We start from the raw sequence: 13,260 nt of genomic DNA, 5'->3' as shown, positions 1-13,260 counted from the left end.
ACCTTTCAAGTATACGGATATGCATGCTGGATCATTTCACAGAAATAATTGTATGTATGTGCATCTTAGTATAGAAGAAGAATATAAGAATAGAATAGATACTTTGTTGACCTGGCACTCTTGACCATTTTGTTAATTATACAGTAAATATAATTAACACAGGAAAAATAACAAATAACTATTACACGGTGTAGTATAATTCAAGTGAGATGTAAATAAGGGTATGCATGTATAAAGTGAAATCACAACAGTAAAAACAGACATTAAGTAAGCTACATTAAGTCATGGTGTAGCAAATCCCATGACGAGTTTGAAAATTAATCTCTATCTCTATTTGTTTTATTTCTTATTTCTATAAAAAAAATGTTTTACTTTTATTTGTACAGATCTGAGCACAGGTTTAATTTCTTAACACAGGGTTAATTTAAATTCAGATTTATCTCATAGCGTGGTTACTGTGTTATAGGTTAATTTGACCTCAGATCAGAATAAGATCAGAATCAGAAATACTTTATTAATCCCTGCAGGGAAATTGTTTTTGTTACAGCAGCTCCCAAACGGTAAGTGAGATAGTAAGTGATAGCAAGAAAAACAATAGCAAGAAAACAAAACTTTAACAATACAATATTCTATTTTAAACACTATATACACATGTATAAATAACAGTTAAATAAAACCAGTAACAGTACAATAAAAACCAAGTATAGTTTATATAGCATGCCACTTCTATCCTCAGTACTTGTCTGTTTTGAATGTTAATTGTTTTTCGTGTTTATTGTGTAGGTATTCTGTCTGTCTGTTTAATTTCTGTGGATTTTTGCCCTTTTACTCGATTCTACTTCTGTAGTGTATATTACACTTTCTGCTGCTGCTGTAACAAGTGAATTTCCCCGTTGTGGGATAAATAAAGTATAATCTAACCTAATCTAAGTAACAGTGAACTACCTGGATGCCTACTGCATGCTTGAATTTCCCTCGAGATCAACAAAGCAATTATTTATTTACACTTTATTTCGCCTGTAAAATATTGGTAAAGTTCACTGTAACTCTTTTTTTCTCGGCTTGCCGACATGGACGTAGCTCTTCCTTGTACACAGCCATAAAGGTCGTTTTATTTTGAAATCAGAGCGGAAGTGGGTGTGCTGCTCCCGCAGCTCGTCGGTATAAGAGCTGCTCTGTAGCTTTGTGGCTAGGCTGGTTGGCAGTAGGTTGTTTTCCTGATAGCCGCCCGGGGTTCCCAGTCGTCGCCGCTGAACTCCGCCACTGCAAAAATAAAAAATAAAAAAAAAATCGGTCATTACAGCGGCACACCAGACGGACTATAGGTTACAGGTTTGTTGCGGTTAATTTGACGATACACAGATGTCCTTTGACAGCCAGCTATAACGTCACGTTTTGTGTCTGTCAGCCATGTTACTGTATATCAATCAATGATGCAGCTAGCCACAGTAACCGTGTTTATTTTTAGCTGCTAACCTTCGCTGACTGCGGTGCAAATGAAACAGATAAAGCCACTGTCGGATATTGTTGACGCCGCGACGGTGACATGACATGACATGTCGATGTTTAATAGAAATATGATCAGCCGTGGCAATTTGTTTGTGCAGGGGGGGAAAAGGTAGATCTGGCCAAGCCGAGGCCCTGCTCTACAAACTAACAGCGCTGTTATTATTGTGACTGGATGTCATAAAGCATCCATGCAGTTGGTTTGAGGGTTAACTTGAGGGTGTATATTATTATTTTATTTATTTTTAGCCTGCACGGCTGGTTAACTTTAAGCAGCGTTAGCATCGGATTAACAACATAACTGCTTTTAGCTTGCATCGCAGTACTGCTAACAGCGGGGTCGGGGAAAAAAACTACTGTATTTACTTCAAAACACCCCTGAATGCATCATACTGCCCATGCATGTTTCCATAACTGTGTGCTGTCATTACGTCATGTTGCACAGGCCTGTGTTTAGTTGGCTTGTAAGTCTCTGGGACAAGATGACAACTGGGGGATTTACAGCATTTCTATTGGTTGTTGATCACATGTCAAGTTAATCAGAACATTTCACTGAATTAGTAGGCTTTAAAAAAAAAAATGTCAACACTGCACTTATATGTTGTTGCTCTCAGATGGACCAGCAGGACCAGTCCTATATGTTTGCCAGTCTGAAACGGCCTCACTCAGAGCAGCTGCTGCAAGGCCTCCAGCTCTTGCGGCAGGATCATGAACTATGTGACATTGTCCTGCGCGTGGGTGATGCCAAGATCCATGCCCACAAAGTAGTGCTGGCCAGCATCAGCCCTTACTTCAAGGCCATGTTCACGGGTAACCTGTCCGAAAAGGAGACCTCCGAGGTGGAATTCCAGTGCATCGACGAGACTGCCTTACAGGTATGCATGGAGCAAGCAGAGCCCTGCACTGATTAACTTCTGTACCATAGTTACTGTTTATGTGACGCTCTTACCCTTTCTCTTCCAGGCCATCGTTGAGTATGCCTACACGGGCACGGTGTTTATCTCCCAGGAAACGGTGGAATCTCTGCTACCGGCTGCCAACTTACTCCAGGTTAAGCTCGTACTCAAGGAGTGCTGCTCCTTCTTAGAGAGCCAGCTCGACGCTGGAAACTGTATAGGCATCTCCCGCTTTGCAGAGACATACGGCTGTCATGATCTGTGCCTGGCTGCCACTAAGTTCATCTGTGAGAACTTTGAGGAGGTTTGCCAGACGGAGGAGTTTTTTGAACTGACAAGGGCCGAGTTGGATGAAATTGTGTCAAACGACTGCCTTAAGGTGGTCACAGAGGAGACTGTGTTTTACGCCCTGGAGTCGTGGATCAAATATGATGTAACTGAGAGACAGCAGCATTTGGCTCAGCTGCTGCACTGTGTTCGCCTTCCACTCCTCAGCGTCAAATTTCTCACCCGCCTATACGAAGCCAACCACCTTATACGAGATGACCACGCATGCAAGCACCTGCTCAATGAGGCCCTCAAATATCATTTTATGCCTGAGCACCGGCTCTCCTATCAGACTGTGTTGTCAGCACGGCCCAGGTGTGCCCCGAAAGTTCTGCTTGCAGTGGGAGGCAAGGCTGGACTGTTTGCGACATTAGAAAGGTAACGATAATATTAATAATTTTTAAGCCGTGTGGAGAACTTTCCAAACTTCTGTGCATGTTTGGCATTTATAAATGGACTAATATGATAATATCTGTCTTTCTCTTTTATTTTTGTTTTCCAGCATGGAAATGTATTTCCCTCAGACAGATTCATGGATAGGACTGGCCCCTCTCAGCGTACCCCGATATGAATTTGGCGTCGCAGTGCTGGACCACAAAGTGTATGTGGTGGGAGGCATCGCCACACACATGAGACAGGGCATTAGCTATCGGAGACACGAGAGCACAGTGGAGAGCTGGGACCCTGAAAGCAACACCTGGTCCTCTGTGGAGCGTATGGCAGAGTGCCGCAGCACGCTTGGGGTGGTGGTTCTAGCCGGTGAGCTTTATGCCCTTGGAGGCTACGACGGCCAGTATTACCTCCAGTCTGTGGAGAAATACGTCCCCAAGTTGAAGGAGTGGCAGCCCGTGGCACCCATGACAAAGTCCCGGAGCTGCTTTGCCACAGCTGTGCTGGATGGCATGGTGTACGCTATTGGAGGCTACGGCCCAGCCCATATGAACAGGTACTAAATTTAATTTAACATCTTGTGTGTTAACTAACCTGATCGACAAACTAAATGATTTTGGACAGCAGCATGTCTAATGGGTAGATTATTATGAAGATTAATAACTGTATCTTGATCAGCAGATTTCCTAATATTTAACATGGCACTGTAGCTGCTCAGTTTGTATCATCACATAGGCCCAAAACATGCGACTAACCATTCACTGTTCCTAGAGACGGCCTTTGACATCAGAAACGTAATGTTGTGTTGCTCTACCACACCTTGTCTTTGATCTCAGTGAAAAGCTTCCAGCTCTGTTCGGCCCCTCTAACCTGGCTTTCTGTCTCAAGGTCTTGTTAGTTATTTAATAGAACTGGCAATCAAGTGAAGGATGTCAAGTGCTGCTGAGAAAATGGCCAGGGCCCTGTTAATGAGTGAAGAGGAGTCATAACAGAAGTGGTTTGCTGAAGTTTCATTGAAAGGGTGCTGCCAGGTTAGACCTCTGTTGTTGCTGTGGATCTCTAGAGTGCAGCGTCTGTTGCTTGTTTCCTTGACTCCCGAAGCCCCGCAGGAGAATGTGTTTGGACAGAGAATCTTTGGGGACTACTTTTTTTCTTTTCCCAGTGGTTTATATGTCTTTGCATACTGCAAAAACAATCCCAGATTGCCAGTGTTCCAGTTGCTGTCAGGGAGTTCATTTTGACTCCGGTCACATTTAGTAATTCACCGCTGCCAGTGGTGGCCTCATTACTAGTTGCACCGGTTGTGTGTGTCGTAAGACCGCTTGAACAGTTGTCCTCTTTCTAGCTTGAACTAAATCAGCCAAATTAGGTTCGATATCTCTAAATTAAGGTTGCATGTGAGGTAGATTCTTCACCCCTGATATGTCGTTTGATGATCATATAGATGTTTTGGCATGTTGTAGAGAAATTACTACAAATTACACATAATTAACAATACATTCCAAAGAATATTTCATGTTATTAGATCCATCCAAGGGGTGGGAGAAGGGATCAATTTACACTTGAACTTTCTAACCACTGTGTGTGTTTTTTGTTCGGATGCACACAGTGTCGAACGGTATGACCCCAGCAAGGATGCCTGGGAAATGGTAGCCCCCATGGCAGATAAGAGGATCAACTTTGGAGTAGGTGTAATGCTTGGCTTCATATTTGTGGTGGGCGGACACAACGGAGTGTCGCACCTGTCCAGCATTGAGAGGTACGATCCACATCAGAACCAGTGGACAGCCTGTCGGCCAATGAATGAACCACGCACTGGTGAGTTTACGTCATGTTTTAACTCTGGGATTTTAAAATGTATGCCATTAGCCACATATAACAGTGACGTCGTCTTACAGGTGTGGGCTCTGCCATCGTGGACAACTACCTCTATGTGGTGGGAGGTCACTCTGGGTCATCCTACCTGAACACTGTCCAACGCTATGACCCCATCTCAGACAGCTGGTTGGACTCGAGCGGCATGATGTATTGCCGTTGCAACTTTGGTCTGACTGCCCTTTGACCTATGGCCCAGCCAGCTAGGACCCAATAAGAGAACTTAGACACAAAGACGTTTCTTTTTTGTTGTCTCCTCTCCTCCTCCTTCCCCACATTCATCCTCCAGGTGCAGAGGAGCGCTGCACACCAACGTGAACACCAGAGGAGGGCAAGCCTGCTAGGTGGATGGATGTGCCGGGCTAGCTGGCTGGCTAGAGGGGAGGGGGGGGCCCCAAGGCATTGCTGCAGAGATGAAGAGCTACAAAGTTGTGCGGGAAAGCGATGAAGACGATCGGACAGCTGTTGTCACGGGAGCGAGGAGACTACCGTTCTACTGCTGCTGGACCACAATGAGGACTCTGAGCCATTTCCCAGAGGATTGTGGGAGAAAACTTGTCACTTTTTATTTCGAAAACTTCTCTGTTATGTTACCAGACATTGTTTAGTTTTTTTTTGTTTCCCGTCATGCCATTATCGTGTTTAACACTTAAATCTCTCTTTAATTTCCTCGCTGCAACTGGAACCATGTGTTCAAATTTTGTAGAACACCGCAGTTTGCCGCCGTGTTTGTATGAATGTGGTTGTTGGCCATGTAGTGTGTGTATGTGTGTATGCTCGAGGGGTACATGCATGTCAGGATCGTTTGTTTGTTTGTATTTTGTTACGTGTCTGCGTGCAGAACTGACGCTCAGGCTCAGCGACGCAGGAGTTCTGCATCAAAATCAGTGCTTCACAAAAAAGAGAAAAGTTGGAATCTTTATATTTTCTCAAAAAGGGCTGCCTTTTTTTCTCTCTTGTAAATAGTCTAAATGAAATATATAGATATGAATATATCCTCTAGTGCATTGCCTGTAAATGTTTTTCTGCACTGGGTCACTAGTGTGTGTGTGTGTGTGCGTGCGTGCAGATGTGTGTGTGAGTGTGTAGTTTGATTTCAAGGGTCAGTGTGGAGGTGAATGACGAATTCTCCTGTGAGTGTTTGCCACTAGTCTCTGCTTCATCCTCGGAGCCATTTAAAAAAAGGAAAAAAAAATCTCCATGTTCTAGCTTCTGTTACATCTTCCTAAGGTCAGGTCATGAACTTCTTGCTACTCTTCACATTAGATGAAATCGACCTTGGCCCTCTTTTCACCCTTTGGTCTGTACACAATACCAACTGGTGCTATATTTAGGATTCAGGATTCAGCTGTTTGTCTGTGTTGCCTCACATAATTAGGTCAACTTCTGTTCAGCCTCTGCTACACCACCGCGTTTAGATATTTGTTATTTATGTGCATTAAAATGCGGATAATTTATGGGCCCCTATCCATGCAATAAAATAAAGTCCTACTGAAAGGGAAGCCTGTGGTTGGATAACCACAAACTTCTCTCTGACAATTAGCACTATTTATTTATAAAATGCATCCTGGTTAGCATTCCTCTGTCCTCACAGCAGCCCTGTTGCAGGATATGGGCACGCTTAGTTATATCGTCTCAATGCCTGTTCCCAGTACGTCGTTCTTTTAGCTATGAACAAGTCTTTTTTTCTTTCACTGCCTGTGATTGGGTCTGACACCTGCACTCTCTGGTCTTGCTCGCAAGCTCAGGTTTGCAGTAATCCGTTCACAGCTTCATGTGAAGTGCCAAAACAACTTTTTTTTTTTGCAGCTTTCCCACCTCCAGTGCTAGAAACAGCTCCGCTCGTGTGCCACAACTTTCTTTTCACCCTTACTGCTAACATATTAGCTTTTCCATTCTTCCATGCTGTCATATGGAGATGGATGATGATGATGATGATGATGATAAAGCACCAAGGGCTGTGCCAGCCAACTCAGGCCATGTTGCCACTGTCACCAGTCGTGTGTCCTGGGGGGGGAGAGAGGGAAAGAGCAGAGTGCTCACCTGCGTTTTGGACTCTAGGCTAATGGACAGATCAAGCAATGCGCAGCAATAGAGAGGGCTCCAGACTGGGAAAGGCTAGGTGAGGTGTGTCTTGTTGAGTCACTGTTGTTGATGTTCAAGTCTAGTTTGAGTCGCTTTGTGCACTGACGTTTGCACATAAGTGGAAACTTTAACCAAGCTCTGCATTGCACTTACCAAACTATTTGATACATATTGTAATTTGTACATACGTTTTAATTTAGGGATAATGGCATTTAGATAATGCAATAAGACTTCTGTTTTGTGTCTGTCTCTTTTTAAAAAAGCCAAGGCATCTCATATTGCTGTAACAGAAACCCCACATGGCACGTCCGTTTATTCGCACTGTTTGTTTGGTAATGTCTAATGAAACATCCAAACGGTACCATTGACGTTGCCTCATCCTGCCAGACATCTTGTGTTGTGATTTTGTTGTGCATGCCAGTTATAATTTTATATTTAATTATTCTTTTTTTTTTTTTACAAGGCTCGTGTTTATCTAGCCATATTCAGATGGATCGCTCATAATTTATCAATGGCCAAATTTGATGTATACACCTGTTTGGGGGAAAAACAAAAAAAAAAGGTGTCATCGCCACAAAGTCTTGTAAACGCTAGACAGGACATCTTCCACTTTAACCCTTGTACTCTAAACTTGATGTGTTTGTAAAATGATTACGGAAACTAATACTACAGACGGGAACTTTAAAGACATTTGCCTTGCAAATTGGTCAGGGTGTCACTGGTGAGACATTAAGTTTGTTTTGCATCGCCACATGAAGTACTTTCCTTTTTTGACTTGTGGTTTTGTTTTTCGAAAGAGAAACACATAAGCAACGCAAACGTATTTCTGCAAATATGTCATTTTATTTTAGAAAGATGTGAATGACTTTTGTATTTATGATTTGTATCGTTCTATGTTGTGTAACCTGATTTTGTCTGCTAATTCAGTTTTTTTTTTCTCAATTGTACTAGATTTATGTTCAGTCACTTAACAGCCACGGCACTAATTACGCAGGCGTAATTATGTGCTGCTGCCATGATTCATCTAGCATCACTGTTGTGTGTATGTGTGTGTGTGTGAGTGTGTGAGATGTCATGATTTCTGAGGTGTACACTAACTACTACTTTAATGAATTTTGGAGAGACGCTGATGAAAATCTGCAAACGTGAACCTGCAAAAAGAAAGGGATGTTTTAAAATTGAGTTTGTACGCATTTTTATTATTATGGCCTAACCAATGTCATGTTTTTTGCCACCACTCTCACCAAAGTGCTTGTTCAAAGAAAGCAGATGGATGACTTAACACCTGGTCTGCGTTGGACTGCCACTCTAATGTTTGTGTCTGAGAGAAAAATCCTTTGAAACTGATGTCAATGTTAGCCAAATGACCACTCTGCTTCTTTTACATTTCCCATTGTGCGTCTGAAGTAAAGGTGATGATCTTGAATTTTATATCCTGTGGATCAATACTGGAAGTACAAGATAACCTTAGGTGTAGAAACAGTAGCTTTTCACATTTGATCATGTTTTGATTGAAGACATTTTACATACATTTTAGTCAGTTTGTGTGGTGCAGTTGTACCCAGTTTAAAATAAATGCCTGCCTTAAAAGGTACCGTCTGCTTTTATGTGACTCTCGTTATACCATCCGTGCGATGCACAAGTACGACAAAATAAATCCATGCAAGTGTACTCCAAAATATTTGTATTTACATTTTAAACAGTCTCTGCATAGAAAAAAAGTGAAAACTAGTCACGATCAAGGATATATACTCGACAGGATTCCCTTTCACAAACAGAGCAGAGGCACCGTGTGATACCAGTAATTCTTTGAGGATGAAAACAATTTAAAAATGAATAATGTAAATACATATTCCCTGTGTGGGTGTCTGCAGTGTGTGCTTGGATTTATTGAATTAGTACGTGAATGCTACAAGCTTAGTCCCCGGCAAGCCAAACAGGTAAATATTTAAGTTTGTATAGTCAGAAAATAGAGATTTCAGAACGCCCTTGACATTCACTCACTGTATTAAACCCTTGCCTCCAATTTAAACATTTTAAAGAACAAGACATTAACCTGACATGTACCTTGGCCTCAGACCACAGTGTAAATAGAAAAAGCACCAGTTTAATTGTAGGAACGGGTTGATATGCATTGAATGTAAAATTTAACTGGAATGTGATGTACAGTCACAAACAAGGCTGCTTTATACACCTTCAGAATGTAATCCTTTTAACAACCATTGATCAATCACTCACTGATATTCATTTATGCATATCAACCCAGAACTATTATAGTCCATTATATTCTTGGATTCCAAGCATGCCCAAAATTAAGTAATTTCCATTTAGCACAGTAAGTTTTCTGCAAATTTTTCAGGTGAAACAAAGGAAGTAACGACTGTCAGGAATTAAAAAGTATGAAACAGGATTATAGCAATGTAATGCCGTCAGTGATTTTTTGTTTTCTCTCGTGAGATTGCTGCTCATCTGTGTATCCAACTTGTGACGTGAGGAGTTCACTTGTCGGAGGCGCGGATGTAGACCAGAGAGGACAGCAGCAGGAGCTCCGGTGGTTTGTGCAACAGGATCAGATTGTCACCCCTCAGGCCGTCATAGTGCATCCAGCAGCCGTCTATCTGGAATGCTGCAGAGTAGTGATGCTCCTCCTTGTTGAAGAGTGTGGCGCCCTCCAGTGAGTACCTGTGGAGAAAAGATCTGATAATAACATCTTTATACTGTCCAGGAAGCCTGAAGGAAGAGCATGAATAATAATGAAACATGTTTTCTTTTTTATTTGTTTTAAAAATGTTTTGAAGAAGAATCAAATGTATCTAAATTGAAAACTAAACTGGAATAGTGTATTCAATGACAGCTACTTTACAAATTTACATTACATAGTCATTTAGCAGACGCTTTTATTGTTTTTAAAGTGACTTACAAAAAAGGGAAACAATCATAGTAAAGTGCGACCAGGACGTGTTAGCAGCAACAAGTACTGTGACAGTACTAGAGGGGGGTAGATTTATCATCTCCAGTTGTTGGTAGTGCTAAGAGAGGAGATAGTTATGGGCTGAAATATGTGCCACTAGAAACTGAATTTGAATCACTTCATTGAAAAACAGTTTTTCAATGAAGTGATTCAAATTGAACAATACAATTTCAAATTCTGTGATTCAAATACAGTTTTTTAATGCAATTATTCAAGTTAAACAATTCAAATTCAAATATAATAGATTAAAATTCAGTTTCTGGTGGCACATATTTCAGTCCAAAGATACTCCAAAGGTACCTGATCTGGTAGGAACTGGTAGGGTGTTCCACCAACGGAGAACAACAGATGAGAAGACTCTGGCTTTCCCTGACGGAGCCTGGTGTTGTGAGGTACCATATGCCTGCTTATGGACATTCAAGTCAGTGGTGCAGACTACTTTGTAGGTAAGCATTAGCAATTTGAATTAAAGCGGGCTGCTACACGTAGCCACGAGAGCTCGAGATGACCACAGCCTGTGTCACAGCATGTTGAGTTAGATAAGGCCTGCTTTTCCTTGTGTTGTGACGTGCAATGATTAGAAAAGGTTAGTTGGTCATCAATCATGACGCCTAAGTTTCTCGCTACCCTGGTGGGGGGGTCGAGACATAGGAAGTCAGTTTTGATGTTGATGTCATGGTGTATAATTGGCTGAGAGGACGAGCAGTTGAGTCTTTAAGAGGTTCAACTTGAGGTGGTGTGCCTTTATCAATGTAGATATGTCTGAGAGGCATTCAGTGCGTCAGATGTGTCTACAAGAAGATTTAGTTTACTGATGTGGAGGATGTCACCCTTCTTTTATCTCTCATTGCTTTGACTACCAACACAGTTTTTCTGCCTCGGTTAGGTCTCTTATTCTGCAACTGGTACAAACAAAACTCAGCAGCTTAGAATCTTTCTGTAACGGGAAAAAATGGATCATTTCAGTAGTTTTACATTAAGTCTTTGTCTGACTTTAAATACATCCTACAGACCATGACATCAAACTACATGTACAGTAACATTGTAAATCCACCTCAACCAGACACTGCAAAGAAATATTTGAAAAGAGTACTGAAAAATGTTTAATGACATGCTTTATTGTAAGTCTTGTGGTTTGAGCCTCTCTTATTTGATGCACTAATGTTTTTTTTTTTTTATATCACTGCTTAATTGCTGGACTGCTCACATGACCTCATGTGGCACAGTACAGTTAACGTCCTGCTGTGAGGCTGTGATGTCTTGTGAAGACCTCATACCTGTGCTGACAGAGAGCCAGATGGTAAGGAACATAGGACAGCTCCTCCGACTTCCACTTCTGCATGTTGAAAATGACAAAGGGTGGGGGTCCATGGCAGAAAACCCTCTGAGAGAACTCCCTCAGACCATCACACCTGTACAAAGAAGTTAAAGAAGTTGAAAAAGACCGAACAGAGTTAGAAGATAATGACATTGTGTCCATGTCTCACCCCAGTTGTGAGCAGAGTAGGAGCTTGGGGCAGAAGAATTCATCCACGGCCGACTGAATGGGGTCTCTATGAGGCAGCTCATGAGGAGGGCTGGAGGTGAAGAACGTCAGAATGAAATTATACAACAGGAAAATCACTCACAGCATCCAACAACACACAACAAAGGAAACACCTCAAATACGATTAAGGATTGAGGATTAACTCCTTTATGTCACCTCAAGTGAAGATTTTTAAAGCTCTGTATGTCAAGGAGAAAAATTAAACCCTTCATAACAGACAAAGTCCATACGGCATTTGATATTTTTGATATTTGACACAGTACGACAACACTCTGGCAATGTTCACAAAAGTTTTGCATCAAGTTTACTTAGTAGCATCAGGATATCACACTGCCTGCGTGCAGCATACCTGATGTTGATCGTAGTCTTGATGAACTCCTGGAAGCGTGCCGGGCAGCTCCAGTTGGTGCACAGACTCTCCTGTATGGTGGACATCAGGTTCTCCAGGTTCTCTGTGAAGTTCTCGTGCTCGTTACCAAACAGGTCGATCTCCAGTGCTGCCTGGTGGATCTCAGAGCGGTACTGTCTCTTAGACATCCTGTCCCAGATCCACAGCATCTTCACTGTGGCGTAGTCACAGGAGTCCATCAGGTAGAGGAAATGCTCCACGAACTGCTTGCCCAGAAAGACAGCCAGCTCCCTGGGGAAGCCCTGGTTGTCCCGCAGAATCACATACAGGATCATGAGGAAGCCGTCGATGGTGCAGGTGTTTTTAAGGTTGATTTTGACGTACAGAGGGGTGCATGAGATGGCCTTACGTCCTGCCTTGATGGTAAAGACGCCACCCCAGGGGAGCACAGGCCTCCAGAAGGAGCGGTCCTCTTCATCATTGTTGTTGATGGAGGCACGGATTTCTTCAAACAGCGTCTTGGACCTGGAGAAGAAGCAAAGGAGCTGGTTTGAATGCGGATGCGTTGATTTATTTTAACGCTGAGGAGGCGGCTGATGATGATGATAGAGGCTAACGTTATGCAAATAGTTGTGAGTTAGCTCGAAGCAACAAAACAAGCCACGTAATGGCGAGTTACGTCCAGTTATCCAGCGGGGAAACAGAAACGCCTGCCTAGTTTTTTACAAACGAGCAGCTGCTATCAACTCACCTTTCGAAGTGCAGATTGTTTTCGGTGTTTGAAATTAGCGTCTGGAGGTCTTCGGTGTCGCTCAAAACACAGAATCTACTCTCCATAGCTCTCTGTGTTTCTTCATGTCTTACATCGGACTTAAAGCCAGATATCTAAATACAACTGGTTCTAGCGCTTTCTGGTGATTATCAACTAATTATGACACTTTAAAGCAGCAGAACATTGTTGGACCCGTATAAACACCGCTGACGGGTCACGTACAAAGCCGTGCGTAAACGCAAGCAGCGCTGCCCTCTGCTGATTCTCGACGGAATTACGTCCCCTGAAGCCCCACCCACCCCGATAGAACTCGCGGTGTGATTGGTTATGCGCGTCTGATATCGGTATATGATTGGCTGTCAGAGTTGACAGTACGCAAAAACAGTCTGACGCTACGTTCAACGCTATTCCTGAAAGTTAATACGCCGTTTTTTTTAACGTTAGCACTCGGTTTGTATGGAGTCTGCGTCGACTCCCGACTTTTTTTTTTCCCACTTGACTTAAGTTTTGTCAGTACTCGCCGAGCTCCTCTTTTCTTGTCGC

The 13,260-nt window shown here is 42.5% G+C and overlaps 2 protein-coding genes across 2 annotated transcripts; one reads left to right on the top strand and one right to left on the bottom strand.

The window, feature by feature from the left end:
* Positions 1 to 1,138: 1,138 nt before the first annotated feature.
* Positions 1,139 to 7,629, top strand: klhl28 (kelch like family member 28). Its single transcript, XM_010738268.3, has 6 exons — positions 1,139 to 1,332; positions 2,121 to 2,381; positions 2,470 to 3,107; positions 3,232 to 3,675; positions 4,729 to 4,937; positions 5,018 to 7,629. The coding sequence occupies exons 2-6, from the start codon at positions 2,121 to 2,123 to the stop codon at positions 5,179 to 5,181; spliced, it is 1,716 nt and encodes a 571-aa protein (XP_010736570.1). The 5' UTR covers positions 1,139 to 1,332; the 3' UTR covers positions 5,182 to 7,629.
* Positions 7,525 to 12,983, bottom strand: dorip1 (dopamine receptor interacting protein 1). Its single transcript, XM_019275171.2, has 5 exons — positions 12,697 to 12,983; positions 11,946 to 12,470; positions 11,538 to 11,627; positions 11,328 to 11,462; positions 7,525 to 9,761 (listed from the first exon to the last, which is right to left on the bottom strand). The coding sequence occupies exons 1-5, from the start codon at positions 12,780 to 12,782 to the stop codon at positions 9,578 to 9,580; spliced, it is 1,020 nt and encodes a 339-aa protein (XP_019130716.1). The 5' UTR covers positions 12,783 to 12,983; the 3' UTR covers positions 7,525 to 9,577.
* Between the last annotated feature and the right edge of the window lie 277 nt (positions 12,984 to 13,260).

The sequence above is a fragment of the Larimichthys crocea genome, chromosome XXIV (genome assembly GCF_000972845.2).
Source record: "Larimichthys crocea isolate SSNF chromosome XXIV, L_crocea_2.0, whole genome shotgun sequence".
Classification (NCBI taxonomy): Eukaryota; Metazoa; Chordata; class Actinopteri; family Sciaenidae; genus Larimichthys; species Larimichthys crocea.
This window is presented reverse-complemented; position numbering and strand designations above follow the sequence as displayed.